This window comes from Argiope bruennichi, chromosome 9, assembly GCF_947563725.1.
Source record: "Argiope bruennichi chromosome 9, qqArgBrue1.1, whole genome shotgun sequence".
Classification (NCBI taxonomy): domain Eukaryota; kingdom Metazoa; phylum Arthropoda; class Arachnida; order Araneae; family Araneidae; genus Argiope; species Argiope bruennichi.
In genome coordinates, this window is record NC_079159.1 from 10013967 (window position 1) to 10029738 (window position 15772).

At 29.1% G+C, this 15772-nt stretch overlaps 1 protein-coding gene across 1 annotated transcript; it reads left to right on the top strand.

Annotated features, from left to right (window-relative positions):
• The first annotated feature begins 1867 nt into the window (after window positions 1–1867).
• LOC129983977 (location of vulva defective 1-like) lies at window positions 1868–14950 on the top strand. The gene is made up of 5 exons (XM_056093711.1): window positions 1868–2119; window positions 4403–4919; window positions 10068–10161; window positions 12216–12361; window positions 14042–14950. Exons 1-5 carry the CDS (start codon window positions 1868–1870, stop codon window positions 14269–14271), a joined length of 1239 nt encoding a protein of 412 aa, XP_055949686.1. The 3' UTR covers window positions 14272–14950.
• The last annotated feature ends 822 nt before the right edge of the window (window positions 14951–15772 follow it).

Below are 15772 nucleotides of genomic sequence, written 5' to 3' on the forward strand. Positions count from 1 at the left end.
AAGAGAGTGTAACGGTTGAAAGATGCTAAGTTCTCCCTTCTGTTTAAAAATAAATTTACTTATTTATTTTTATTTTTCTATCTTAAAGAATAAAGAGACATTGCATTGATTTTTTCTCTCTGTAATCAATAGGAATTTGTATTCTTAGAGTTTTTATATAGTCTAGTTTTTGATAGTCTATAGTTTCTCGTTTTTTTTAAAACATCAACCTTATTTTCTTAATTTTCTATAAATAAAGATGCCACTGCTAATATTTTTTAGATGCCTAAATGTTCTGTTCTAAACATTTATTAATCTTACCATCTGTAATTAGTTGTTGCAAATTCTGCAAACTCAGCATGTATCTCATAGATACGAAATGTCTACTAATGTATATTTTGTTGGCTTAATTATTGAAATGATAATTAATAAGACAGATTCATATATTGATTCGACTTCTGCATTGTCAGAATTAAGAATCTTTCGTGATTTAAATTGCTAAGATTATGTACGGAAGCAAAATTTATATTTCGAGATGTATTTATTTCTAATAAACAAAAGAATAAATATCTAAAATTAAACAGGTCAATTACTGATCGTCCTTTTCCAAACGTTTTATCAAGTTTTTGATAATTTTGAAATGCCTACTACTTATCGTGAGATTCAGCAATAAAGTAATGCTCAAGTAAGAGATGCACGACAATCCTTAATTATTGAATAACTTTGATGTCATTCGGTTATTGGAATATTTAATTACTATTAAAAAAATTTTGTAACTTAATTTGGAATAAAAACACGCTCTTAACATATTATGATTATCTTTCCATCATTTTCTTTCTCATTATAATTTCTAATAACTGTTTTACTTATTAAACCAACCTTAAAATTTCAGATAAATAATTTCTAAGAACAAGCAAAAAAAAAAAAAAAAAGAATATTCTTTATTTAATTTAGAATAAACACAATGTTTTCGAATGCCCATTTGAATTCTAAAAAAAATATGCGATGAAATGACACAAACAGAACAGATTGAAAAACTAATAAATCATGTGTTCATCCAAGCAATTCTACCCATAAATAATACATATCCATTTTTGTTTTGTTTTTAATAACATCAACAATCAGCTATTTTGTATCCTACCCACGCAGTAAAAAGTAGACTATGAAAAATAAACATTCCATTGTTTATTACTTCCAAAAAGAAAAATAAATAAACAATTGAATCTACAGATTGTATTCTGACATTCAAGGTACTAAACACGCAAAAGAAACTATCTGTAAATAAATTCCATTGCGTGTTCATCTGCGTGAATATTAGATGGAGGAGAAAAAATACAAAGTACAAAGAAAAGAAAGGGAAAAAAATCGTTCCACCCTCACCTAGTTACATGTTTATTTATTTTCTTTGTTTATCTTGTTTTTCAGCTGCAGCGCTTCTTCCGAATATAGATATGGAAGTTGTGATAGCAAATACTTCAATTGACGCATTAATTCATGCTTCTAAAATGTATGTTGGTTGATTATTTATAACATTTTGAATTTAGATACATTCATTTGAACATTATGAAGTATTGAGAATCTTTTAAAGATATTTGGTAACTTATGAAGTGTCACGAGGTGTATAATTTGAGAAAAACAATTAATTTTATTGAATTGTATTTTATTTAATTTTCTAGTTGAGACAGATTCTCGAGTAACAAACATATATAGAATAAATAGCTCACACTGTTATTAATTAATACGCTTCATAGCGTAGATACCTATACAATACTATCATACCAGGGGATTTCAAATGACAATGTTAAAGATATCAAAGCAAGGATTTTTAATATTTTCAAGTTTTATTTTCCTCATTTTTGGGTCACAAGTTCCAGCTTTCAAAGTGTCAATGACACAATTCTATTTCTGGTTTGAGAACAAAGTGCACGACAGCTGGATTTTGGAAAAAGTTGAAGATTCTCATTTGGTGACATGTCTCCAGAAATGCAGATATGACACTAACTGTTCTGCACTGGCTTTAGGACCAATCCTAGAAAAGGAAGATGATTTCGTCAGGTCTTGTTATACTCTTTCTGAAATCAATGAATCCGATTGTGAAGAAAATGACAGCTGCGAAAGGAAAGGATTTCAAGTCTTTCATGCAAGTATATTGACTTTAAAATTGCAATAAAATTTATTAAATTACATATTTTTTTCAGCATATAAATTTTAACAGCAAACTGATTACTTTTAATAAAAATTTATAATATATATATATATATTTAAATAGTGGTATATTACATGGATTTTACTTAGTTAATTTTAAACAAAAATAGACCTTCTAGCTATAATGAATAAAGATTTAATAAACGCACTTTAATAAGTATACTAAAGAGAAAAAAAAATTATTTTTCAATCAAAATTAAGGACATCAGTAGAAATTCCTAATTACCTGAGGCACTGACAGAAATATTTAACAAATTTGAAATTTTAATCACTTTAATAGTATATTTTGAAATTAAAAAAAATAATATTTATTGTAATAAGTAATTTGCATCTTCCGACGATATTAAATTTTTTTTATTATAGTCTAGTATTTATTCTTGGATACATAGTATAATTTATTAGTGAATTTTTTTATTATTACATTTTATAATTTATTACTGAATGAAAAATACTATTATGTAACTTTAAACACATAGTGGTAGAAAATTTCAGATCTTTACTTTCATCTGGTAGGCGAGATATCAAATACAAAATTCAATTTTTACAGACATGAATTTAGTGGAGTCAAATATAAACGTGTAATAATTAACTGAAATGAAAAAGTAATCATTGTTGTCCATCTTTCAATCGAATCGTCTATATGAAGAATGTGTTTCTTATTTCTTGTTTTCTAAACCAAGATATTAAATGAGATTCAATACATTGATTTTTATTTTTTTCACAGGAAATAATCAGCACCTATTGATAGTACACATTTGTGCACGATATAAGCGTTTCTATTTGACATTTGCCGCTTTCTTCAAATTGCTAATAAATCTACTGAAGGATTATTTCTGATTTAATTCAAAATATTAGTTTATTCTAACTATTACATATTTTCCATGAAATTCGTTTCGTTAAAACTGATGAATTAATACAATTTGGTTCTGATTTTAGAATATTATATCTTGAACAGAAAAGAGAGCATTATTTCCTATTCCGTTTCCATCTAATGTCTTAACTACACTGTTTCCAATTAAGCATTATTATTATACTTACGGATCATATATAGGCCATTAATTCTTCAATTTTGTTTTACTTTATTTACAGGGTATGCATGAAAATCTATTATCATTTAAGGTAGATAAAAACTTGCCGGCGTCCTGGCATAGGGGTAGCGCGTCTTCCCCGTGATCTGGGCGTCCCGGGTTCGAGTCCCGGTTTGGGCATGGTTGTTCTTCTGTTGTTCTATCTGTGAGATGTGTGAATGTGCCCTCCTGTAAAAAGGGGTTGTGCAAGCGAATGAATGATGCGTGAGTGGCAAAGTCGTACTCTTGGCCCTAGTTGGCGCTGCTATAAAAATTAAGAGACGTCCCCCTCAGGCTTAAATCGCTGTCTTCGTAACAGCGGGCTTATCAGTGGCAAGTGCCATAAGAAACAAACAAACAAACAAACAGATAAAAACTTAGGCTGTTTCGATTGTTAATTGCAAGTTTATGGGATCTTGTATCATCATGCAACATCTCATTGAAGTATTTTTTATTTTGATTTTTTATCCATTAGAAACACGTTACAAAATCGTTATTACTCTCATTAAAAAGAGATTTATACAATCTTTATTTCTATTAATTTAAAAATTCAGGTACACAAACTTAGTTTACTCAAATAATTTCAAATTCCAAAGATAACATATATATGCTCAATTAAATATTTCGAAACATTCTAAATTTAGTTAATGTTTTATAGGACCATTTTTTTTTATAAATGGTATTTTAAAATAATTTCAAAATTAAGAAAAGGTATTCATTCAATTTATTAGATATATATAATTTGATTCCTTAATTGATTTTGTTAATTAATAATTACATAACAAATCAAGATACATCATTTTTTGTGAGATAAGAAATTTGAACATATTGGTTTGCTTTATTGCAAAAATTATGAGAATATATGCCAAACCATCATTACACTGAATACAAAGATTGATGAATTTGATGGGATGTATACTACTACCCACGGCCCTACAAAGGGTTAAATAATCAAGACCAAGGTTTTATCAACATATTTAATTTAACATTTAATTTACAATCAATTTAATTGTTTTTTCTTTAGATTCATTAATGATTTAGTTTATGCAGAACAGTGAATTGAATGTTTCATAAAATAAATTATGTCAGCTTTCCAAAATCAAAATATTTACTTTGAATTTATTGATATCAAATGTAATGATTTCAAGCAGCTTTCTAAGCCGAGGAAAGAGACGACAACTGAAAATCCAACAACGACAACAACAGAAATATCGACTGATACTTCTTCTAAGACAACTGCAGCTTCGTCTTCAACAGTCGGAATATCAACCACAACGAAAAATACCTACTCGACTACACAAGCTTCAAGCACAAGTGAACCATCTACATCAACAACCGAATTTTCAACAACAACAGCGTCTCCTTCTACTACCACGGAATCCTTAATTTCCACAACAGATGGCTCAACTACGGATTCAGAATCAACATCCACGACAGCAAATGATATGACTACATCAAAAACGTCTACTACGACTTCAAAATCACCTTCATCAAGTATAGATTCTTCATCTACGACGGAAGAAACTTCCTCTACGATATCGGAGTCAATAACCACATCTACAGTTGCAACCTCTACTGTAACAGAAGTTGGAACTCCCTCAACTGCTGCAAGTGAAACAACGACAGATGCATCTGATTGTAGTAACTCTGATTCTCCTGATTGTCAAAGTAAGTTTTTCTCGGTAAGAAAAACATCTTCTTTACGGCATCAATGAATTGTTAGTGGCATTTTTTTGATAAATCGAAAAGGCAAATATATGTATATTCTACATTAATCAAATAAATGGTTATGCTGCTACCTAAATTCTGATGCTAAGTAAAAATATTAGTGTCGCCTGCCTTGACACGCAAGTTTATTCTATTTTATAGATTGGCAACGCAAGTTTATTCTATTTTATAGATTAAATGATCGATAACTACTTACATCTATATAATTAAATTACAATTCAGATTTAAGTTCATTTATAAGAGTTCCCACCAGAGCTCCTACCAACACACACTCTTACTGGTAGTTGCCATACGCTCCAACGCAACTATTCTTCTCTCTTTTCTTCATCTCCTTTTTGTCATAGGGATGGAACAGCGACATGGAGGTTAGAGGCATGGCAATAAGATTGAAATCATGCTCATTTATAAGAAAATTTGGAGTAAATAAAAAAAATAATACTGAAATATTTTCACTTGAACTTTTTATTTGGGATGTAAAAATTATTTAAAGCCAGTTATTTCTTTTATTTCGATTCATTTTGTTATATACTAATCTAAGCTACATTGGATGAGGGTGGGGTGGGAGGGAGCACTACGAGTATGCAGAATTAAAGTATTATACAACAAATATACTCTCAGCTTCTTGATGGGTAATATAAAATTATCACTAGACGGAAGTTATTTCCTAAGGGAGGAATTGGACCATGGGCTATGGGAAGAATAAGATTTTTATTTCTGATCCTGAGAACTCCAACATTAGTTATCAACTTCTTGCTATAGCTGTGATAGTAATTCAGATAATATCAAATATTTAGACAGGATGGGGATATCTCACTTATGATCATCTTTAAACATCACCTCACCTATGACCAACACGATCCCATGAATGAGACGAAGTCGAATAAGCAAACAGGGTTTCGCTTTTCTAGTGACATAGCAATTTTATGGAGTCACCTTCTCTTTAATAAAGGGTCGTAATTCCTTCCAAAAGGATTTTACCATCCTTGGCGGAGCTCTAAGGATTCATCTTATTATATCAACGTGCTGTCTCAGCAGTTGTGTTTAAAGAATTACGATGCTTTGGAGAGGCGAGGGTATTGTGGCGAATTGTTATGAGTGAGGATAAAACCTGGGACCTTGTGGTTCGCAGCCCAGCAACACGACCACAATATAAAAGCTCGTGTAGCGTAGCTGTTAACTGGTTTATAAGATATTCACCACAGTATTTCCAACCTTATTTATATTCATTTATCTCTCGAAAAGCATCAAAAGTAAGTAAACGGCAACTGACTGATACAATATCTGGTTCATGTTATTTTCCTATAGGCTATAATATTGGCGATGAAGTGAATGTCGATGACAGAACATATGCCCTACGGCGAGTTGTATGTTCATGGGTTGGCGATTGTAATTTTTAAATAGATCCCGGCATTCAACCAACTTCTTTGCCATCTAGTTATGGAGATTCAAATAACGGCTCATTTTAGTTCAAGAAGACCATTTAATGTATTACCCATTGATATATTGTCTCTTTTTTGGCTAAATATACTGTGATTAAAATTTTCAAATAGCTTCACCATGAATCTGGATGATTAAAACATGGTATTTTTGAAAAACTTTATTCTGAAAGAAATATGTTAAGGTTCTATCCTTCATTTACATCTTAATTAGTTTTGTTGAAAGTTAACTGGTAGATCAATGATACAAATAGTTCCTCAAGTTCTGAAAATCTTGTGCAGAGGGTTTATTGGCTTTCTTTCACGAAAAATACAATATAGCTCAGGCTCTCTACAAGAATTTTAGGAGGGCAACTTAAGCACATACTTAATTAATGTAATTGATGCTCTAAAATTCCTTTGATTTATAGAACTGACTCAATTTGCTTAACTTTATCATGGGTCCTGAACTAGATATGCCAGATAAAGAGGACTAGAACATTTATGATTTGCAACAACATTATACGGAAATGTTAATTCATATCCACACATATCCTTTTTATTTTTTACAGGGCATAAAATAGTAGATTTCCTTATTTTAAAAGAAAAATTCTAAAACGTGTTTGTTTTTAACTATATATTTCCGGTTAAATTTAATTATTATGATATTCTTTTCAAGCGCCTTTACTATTGCGTTAGTCAAGCGAAAAATTTGTCAAAAGCTGTGCATTACGCAGTGATGACGAATTTTTTATTTGATTAGATATTCTTATCATAAAATGCATAAAATTTTTATCAGACATTATATTTCGCAGTCTAAATCCATAAATTAAAAAAAAAATTATGGTAGAAAAGCATTGTAAATTTCGCTCAGAGTCCAAAGTAATAACACGTGTCGAATTTATTGATATCACAAAGCATCCAGAAGCTCAAAAGTAAATTAAATAAATATGCGTGCATTTCATTCATTTATTAAGTGAAAGCATATTTCATAGATATTAAGGTCACGCATATCTTCATTCTAATGGATATTTCATGATAGTCTCAAGCAATTATTTATTTATTTATTTTATATTCAAAATTTTTTGCTTCACCAAGAATGCCCTATTTGTGATTCAGTTTTTTTATGAATTTAATATGAAATATAATTGGATGGGTTACAGCTACAGTGGTTTAACTTATTTTTCAGAAGGAGAAAAAAAGTTAAAAGTTAAAATGGTGCCCGATGCACAGATTAAATTCAGTATATATGATCCAAAAAATCTCTAGCATGAAAAAGTTACAAGAATCATATTCTCGAAAAATACAGAACCTTTTGCAATATGTAAATTTCAGGGTAACAAGGAATATTTGACTTACAATCCAATAATTTTAAACTGCCATTTGAAAAATTTCTTAAGCGTTTTTTTAAATTAATGCGGCGGAATTAGCCTATTGTAAATCTTTAATTTTGCATAATTTTGATTTGTTTGGAGGTTTCTGGCGCAAGAGCCATAGATTTCACCAAGCTGTGCCAAACTGGGGGAAATTTCCTTTATTAGACTAGATTTTATTAACTTAAATGAATATAATTAAGTTACTAATATTTATAATTCCTTTATATTTTCACTCATACTGTACATTATAATGTTCATTCGTCCATTTTTTTGTACTCAAGATATTTTTCATTCTAGTTTTAAAAATTTCTTGTTATGTTGTTTGTATATGTTTCTTGTCATTTGTTTGTTTCTTTTAATTGTTTTTTTTAAATAAAGTCCACCTACATAATATATACCGGGAAGGGGCCACATGAGCTCTAGAAACGGAGGTGTGGTGTGGTATTAAGTGTTAATTAGATTTACACATTAGATTGTGAATTACTTATTAGATTGTGAATATATGCATTATCTAGTTAGTAATCTTCTTTGATAATTGACCTTTGGTACTTATTTAGATTTTATTCATTTAAATAAATGAGTAAAAATCTAATAAATACCAAGGTTTAATACACATTCAGTTTAAAAAAACTAAATATATCGGTAAGAACCATTGGATTTCAAAAAAGCAAAAAGATGAGAATGTGGTGTTTCCCCATTTATAATAGATAAAGCAATGGCATTAGTCTTAAAAAATGAAAATGTTTGGAATAAAAATTCCTTAATTTTTCAGAAATGCACTTAAATATTATTCAAAACGATATTTTCAGTGGTCTTTATGCGGTGTAACTAATTACTATTCAAAAGTTAGGAAAATTTTGATTTCAGGCTAACGTTTTGATCCTGCCTATCAAAAATAATAAAATATATCACTTTTTAAATGAAAAAAAAAAGGATTGTTGCAACATTTTAATAGATGTTGCACAAATACATAGTTTAAATATATATTATATTTCAAATCATTTTATTTTTCATTTCTCACATAGGAAAAAATTTTTGATTTTTGTAATTTTAATAAAAATGTCACTTAGAAATTTGTTTGAGTCTCTATTTTCAATTATTCGATATTTGGAATAAAAAAAATGAACCAAAGCTGTAAGTCTGTTAATCAGTCTCTCGGTCTGAATGGAAATTAACTTTTCATAAACTAAATGTATTATTTTAATGAAAGACAAATTTTATTAATGCCAAAATATAAAGATTATGTAATTTGAGATTAAAGCCTTGAAAGATCAGAAGGGCCTAATAAATTTAAACAAATTAGCGACTATTTATACAGATTATTTTAATATTTATGTTTTCACATATCCTGACTGAAAAATTATTCACGTTTTAATATGATTATATTTTTGTAAATCTACCTTTTTATTCCAAAAAAAAAAAAAAAATAAATTTTAATTGCTCGCAATATTTATATATGCATTATAAAATTGAGTTTTATAAATATTTAGTAAGCAAATTCTTGGAACTATAAGTAGAAGGAAGAAATCAGGGTAACAATGAAAAAAGTTGGCGTTAAAGAAAAGAAAAGTTTTGATTTTCAAGACAGCATAATTTTTTTTTCTTTTCTGCAAAATAAATTACTTTTTGAAAACATCAGAACCTCATAATTTCCTGGAGGTTGTGTTCAATTCGTGACACAGTTAAACAATGCGATGCATTTTCAGTTTCCATTCGAACTATAGTGAGAAAAAGGAACGAGTTTGGATACCTAAATATTTTTTTTGGCAATCAGATCTCAGATCTGATGAAATTATACAATTTAGGTTTGACACATGCCAAAGTTCATTTTACATGTATTCAAAAAGATAAGAAAATAAATGGTCTATCAAAAGATAAATTTAATACAAAAAAGAACTGATTCATATTTGATACCATTATTTTCTTTTGTTCATGCTCGTGAAACCAGTTGTCTCACTAACTGATGGGATAATCGACCACAGATTTCTTCAAATGGAAAATTATTTATCTCAAATACTTATTACTTATATTACTCAAACACTTCAAAAACTTATTGGTTGAAAGCTTATAGTTATTCTATAAATTTTTATTCAATATATAGAATTTTTTTCGATAAATAGAATAAATTTTACTGACACTAAGATTCTTGTTATCAAATCGATATATATATCGACATATTTATTTTATTTTCAGATAGTATTTAAGGTATTTACATGTTATTGTTAAACATTAAGATTTATGCATTTTTATATGAAATACGCTCCAAATCCTTGATATATTTTTTTCCATAATTTTAGTTGACAATCGACGCAATTCTAAATGTAGTGGAACGGAAGCAAGTATTATATGCAATGAGCCAAGGGATCAATTGCAAGTATTTGGTTTAGTAGCGTAAGTATCCCCCTCCCTCCCAATTCTACATGTAAAAAAAATTAATTTAAAACGTACTTTGGAATAGATTTTCTTACTTATTTCGGAGTTAGTGCCATTATAAAAAGGCATTTATCTTTTATTTGAAAAAAAATATACTCGTTGTGTTGCTACGTATATTATAAAGGAATTTAATTTATTAATCCTTAGCTGCTACATACATGCATATGATGAAATCTTGTATACAGGTATGAGGGAGAGCAAAGAGTAAAAAGATATTTCAGAAAAGTTGTATCTGTAACCAGTTTTGCCCCGCATCAAAGACTTTTTCATCGATTGCAAATCTTTTTCCCCTTACCGTTTTCTTTAATCGTCCAAATATATGAAAATCGCTTGGAGCCACATCTGAACTTTATGGTGGTTGTTCCAGCAATTTGAATCCGAGCTCTCATATTGTCTGGATTGAACAGAATGTGGCTGAGCTTTATTTTGCTGTAAGATGATACCTTTTCGCAGTTTTTCACTACGTTTGAATCTGTTTGCAGATTTCAGTTTAGTTCGCAACACATTCCAATTGTTCCCACTGTTCACAGTTTCGACTCTTGAAATGAATGGGTTTTACACCTTCCATGTCCCAGAATAATGTTAACATAATCTTACCAGGTGATAGTTCATGTTTAAATTTCTTAACTTCTGGTGTTTGTCACCATACTGTGCCTGCATTTGACAAATTATTTCCACTGGTGTAACATTTTCCGCAAACAAAAAGCGAATCATTATCTTCATTTTCTCCATCGTGCAGATAGGCAATGGAGCCGCCATATTTAGCGGTCTACCACATAACAACGATTAAGGCGGAAATAAGAATACAATTGTTGCCGACTATTCTAATTCATCGCTGGATACTAGCAGTGATACAAAACCCTGGAAAGAGAAATTGCAGAAGTTCTTTTACTTTTTGATTTTCCTTCACATTACGGATAATATTTTTTACCAGTTTAAACCTTAATTATTGGCCAATGTAACTGCTGTTGAAAGTGTTTTAAATAAACCGATAGTTACCGGTACCGACTATTCCGGCATTCTTCCATTATGTTTTTCAGTATGGGAATGTTGTTCAAAAACCTGTTGTTTGATAAATGAATTAAAAAAACAATATCGAAAATAAAAAAAGGATATCAAGTTTTTCTTTAAATTTTCATTTAAATTCATAAGAAAAGCTTTAAAATATAAATATTAATAATGTTTTTGAAATATTTTCCCTTTTTCTTTAATTCCGAATTATATTAAACACTAAGTGTTATAATAATTATTACAATAACTATTATTTTAAAATTTTACCAATAATAAATATTTTATCTGCAGGTAAACAATATTAAATTTTAAGAAATCTGAATTTTTAAAAATAAATACTTGGCAGTAGGAGAAACAATTTTCAAACCTCCATCAGCGAAACGATGCAAATATGGAGAAATATTTTCATTTACTAATATAATTTTGCAAAATAAAATCATTTTAAATAATAAATAATTCTTAATAATAATACTTTTAAATATAAATAATAAATTTAAATAATAAATAATTCTTAAGTGCAAGAATTTAAGTTCGATGCAAATAAAATCGATTTTACAATTATAATATAATAATTTAATTATATATTTGAATTGTATTAATATAATAATTAAAATTATAATATAATAAAAGTTAACCCTTTCATTACTGATCAATCCCAACTGGCCTTGGAAATCATAGTCCCCTCTCAATGGACTGGGCCTAGATATTTTATCTTGGCCGGCTAGTTTCTGTTTCAAAAGTGTGATGCAGGAATTAAAGAGAGTTATTATCAAGTATCCTTTATCAAGTTCATCGCTTTACATTCTTTAATCTTTAAGGGAAAGAGGAACAGGTTCCCGAGAACAGAATTTGTGCAGCCTAATGGCCGGAGCAGTAGTGAAAGGGTTAAAGTTTGAATGACATTTTACAATTATAATACGATAATTAGTTCTAGGATATATATGAATACTTGAGTGATGTATGCATTATTTAATTCAATGGAAAATCATTTTCTCTTTTAGATCTGCCCCTTTGTTCTCAGATGCAAAAATGCAAGTTCGATGCAGGGACGAGTTTTCGCAGTCTCTTTTTAAAATGAAAACTCAGAAAGATACTTACAACCCTTTCGATGGAACTATGGGATGTAAACCCGATTACACCATCACAGGTATTTTTAATTTTAATGTGATCTGACTAAAGTGTCGTATAGGCTATCACTAATAACAATTTAAAATTTATTTTAGAATTATATTTATAAAATTTTAATTATTTGTTAACAAACAAAAGGAATTTGAAGTAATGTTATAACAACATTCAAGGTATCTTCCTTAAATTGAAATCATAGTTAGAATGATTCTAATTGGTTTGAATCAAATTTAAAATATAAGGGTTTTATTTTGCGAGAAATCTTCTATATGTCCCTTTTCTCAGTCAATTTTATTGAAAGGCAATTATATCAAATAGCAAAATTGATTTTAGTTTTAAAATTCTATGAATTGAAATTCATGTTAGCTAATTAGTTACATAAATTGGTGTGAAATCAGATGCTTAATGATAATTATGTTTAGCCCTGAAGCTACATAAATATTTTCTTATGCAAGATTTTTGTCAAATAAAATGTCATTTATTTCAACTGCAGATATTTTTGTCCAATGACGGGAAAATCTTAATTATCTTCAATTGCTACAACATCCAAAACACAGAAAAAATATTCATTATTTGTGTAATGCAACCTGAAAATTTTATAAAATGATCTATGGTTGTTTTATTTATATTTAATAATTTTACTTTTGAGCCTAGTATGATTTAATTAAATTTTGATGTCATTTGAAAGATAAATTTCGAATTGCTTATAATTACTAGGAGAATTGAAGTTAAAAAGATACATAATCCATGGAAAGCTTTGAAAAAGTCTTCACTTATAAAAATAACTTGTAATTATTTACATAAAAGGATAAAAGTAAATGTTTAAAAATTCTTAATTAAACTATCTATAAGATTTCCCCTATTTACTTTCTTGTATACGTAGTATAAGGGAAAGTATAATAATGTTTAAAACATTCGAACTCGAGATTTTGACGAATCTCCACGTTTTAGACCTTCCTGAGTTCAAAAAACACATATTTAAAAATGTCTGTCTGTCTTTCTGTGACAAAGAAAACTCAAAAATATTTTAAGCTAAACGACTGTCACTTGGTATAAGGTTTTACACCAAATTTGCATATTTCTATCAAATTTTGAGTAAAATCTGTTCAGAGGAAGTCCGTCTGTCCGACTGTTCGAATATAAGTTAACTATATGATTACAAGCAAAGACAGCTGGATAAATAAAATTCCATATACAGTATTAAAAGCTATAGTGCAAACACCTGCCAAAGTTTGAGCCATATCCAACAACAGGTTGACTGTCTGTCGGTCTGTACTTTCAGAAACATGTAAATGCGATAATTCAAAAATGTATTGACTTAAATATATCAAATTTGGTATTCGATTTTGTGACTACAAGTGCAATTTTGTACCAAATGAGTGTTTCAAGTGGTTGAAGAAAAGGTATCTAAAACATAAATTCGATTTTTGGATACTATTAATGTAAGCAAGCCAGGGATGAATCGCCAAATAACTCGCTAAGGGCGACACGATAGGTTCAGTAAAAAGGATAAATTCACGCTAAAAATTAAAAATTTCGTAACTATTGTGCGCCAATACCATGTAAGACGTACTCTGATATGAGAACTTTCTATATTATTGTTCTTTTAATCTTAAGTTTTTTCTTCTTTTTTCAGTAAATCAGAAGTCCAATTTCAGACTAATTTTCATTAATTTTAATTTTAATTTTTATATGCATTCAGGCATTGACGTATGCTTTCAAGGTGAACTAAAGTATGTGTCGGTCGAATGCAACCCACTTCAAGATGGTTTCACCATAGAGGACAAAACGGACATGGCTGGCAACAGTAAGCAAGATCCTGCTCAAGCTCTATGCCCTGAAAAGAAATCCATGATTAGTTTAAAACTGAACAAAGATTCGAATGGAGAGATCAATGTTCGTATCGGTTGCTCTAAAGTTGTCAAGAAATAAGAAACGAAATGAATCACTCCTGTGATTTCATTGCGATTTGTTTTATCCTCACATTTCAACTAGTAATGTAAATTTTTTTTTAACCTAAGCCACAACGTGATTACAGCACCATACAGTAATTATAGCATTATAGCATGAATTTTCAATGGTACAGTAGAATAAGACTCTGATATGGATTCAAATAATTTAAAATATTAATGTGATACACAAATATAATAGATAACCATAATAACATATATAAATAATATAATATGCCCGTACCACAACACATGAGAATGAGGATGTCGTGTTTGCTTTACAACTGAAAGTGGGAACAGTAGCTTATGTGGGAAAGACACCTGAGCACTCGAAGGCAGAAGTCTGACTTCTAGCTCATATGGGGATGATACTCACGCACTCGCTAACACAACCCCTGTTTACAGGCGGGCTCTTTCACTCATCTCACAGATAGAACACGGGAAACAAGGATTCGAACCCGGAACGTCCCATGTAATAAAAGTTATAACTTTTGAAGATAAAACTTTTAATGTCTCAATATATATATATAACAATTTTGGCAAATTTAACTTAAAATATTGGAAGATGTAAGCTCTCTTAATTTTGCTCTTAAATTTCTTGAGCTGAAAGTTTGGCACTAGTAAGAACTCTTTATTTTAGATAATGATTTTTCAGCAATCTTTCGAGTATTAGATTAAAATCAGACTTGTGCACTGCAGCAGGCATGGTAAATAAAAAATTGGTTAACAGAATAATAATTGAATGGTAAAAATTTGATAAGTAGCTCAATTATTTATAAAATAATTCTTTCAATTTTTATCAATTGGTTCAAAAAGTAGCTCTCTGAGAGATTTCAATTTTAATGAAAATTAATAGGATTCCAGTCTGCACAGAATCTTGACTATCTCTGTTTAAGGATATTTCGCATAAAATATTTCAAACAATTTCACATATTACAATTCCTCACATATAATTAGAATGGCTTATAATAAGTTGAAGGATGTATGATAAGAAGAATGTATAATAAAGACAAAAAAAGTAAGATGCTGTGAATATAAGAAGTTGAATTTTTCTTTAGTACAAATTCAAATATGAGAGATTGGAAATATCCGGAAATTTGAGAATATTTTCATAACAATCATAGCTGATTAGAGATTATAATATTCTGTTCTTCTTATGAATTTTAATTAAAAAAAAGATCAAAACGCTATGAATTTCACTTAGGATTAAAGTTTAAACACACATTTTTATAAGGTCAAAATAAATAATGATTTTTTTTCTATTTCTCATTGATTTTCCTATCTCGGAATATTATGATATATTTTTCATTTTCATTTATTATTAAATTAATGTCTATGGTTTTAATGAAACTCCTACAATATCTTTACTGATCAGTTCTCAATTTCTTGCTGTTTAATTTATACTTTGTAAAAGTTTACAGATTTAATTCGGATTAAGGAATGAGCTGCACTTTCTACTAATGTAAACTCGTTTAATAAATAAA

Coding starts and splice junctions, on each gene's coding strand:
- LOC129983977 (XM_056093711.1), top strand. CDS start 1,868: ATGACACAATTCTATTTCTGGTTTGAGAACAAAGTGCACGACAGCTGG. Junction 4,920..10,067: donor TGATTCTCCTGATTGTCAAA/GTAAGTTTTTCT, acceptor CCATAATTTTAG/TTGACAATCGACGCAATTCT. Junction 10,162..12,215: donor CAAGTATTTGGTTTAGTAGC/GTAAGTATCCCC, acceptor TTTCTCTTTTAG/ATCTGCCCCTTTGTTCTCAG.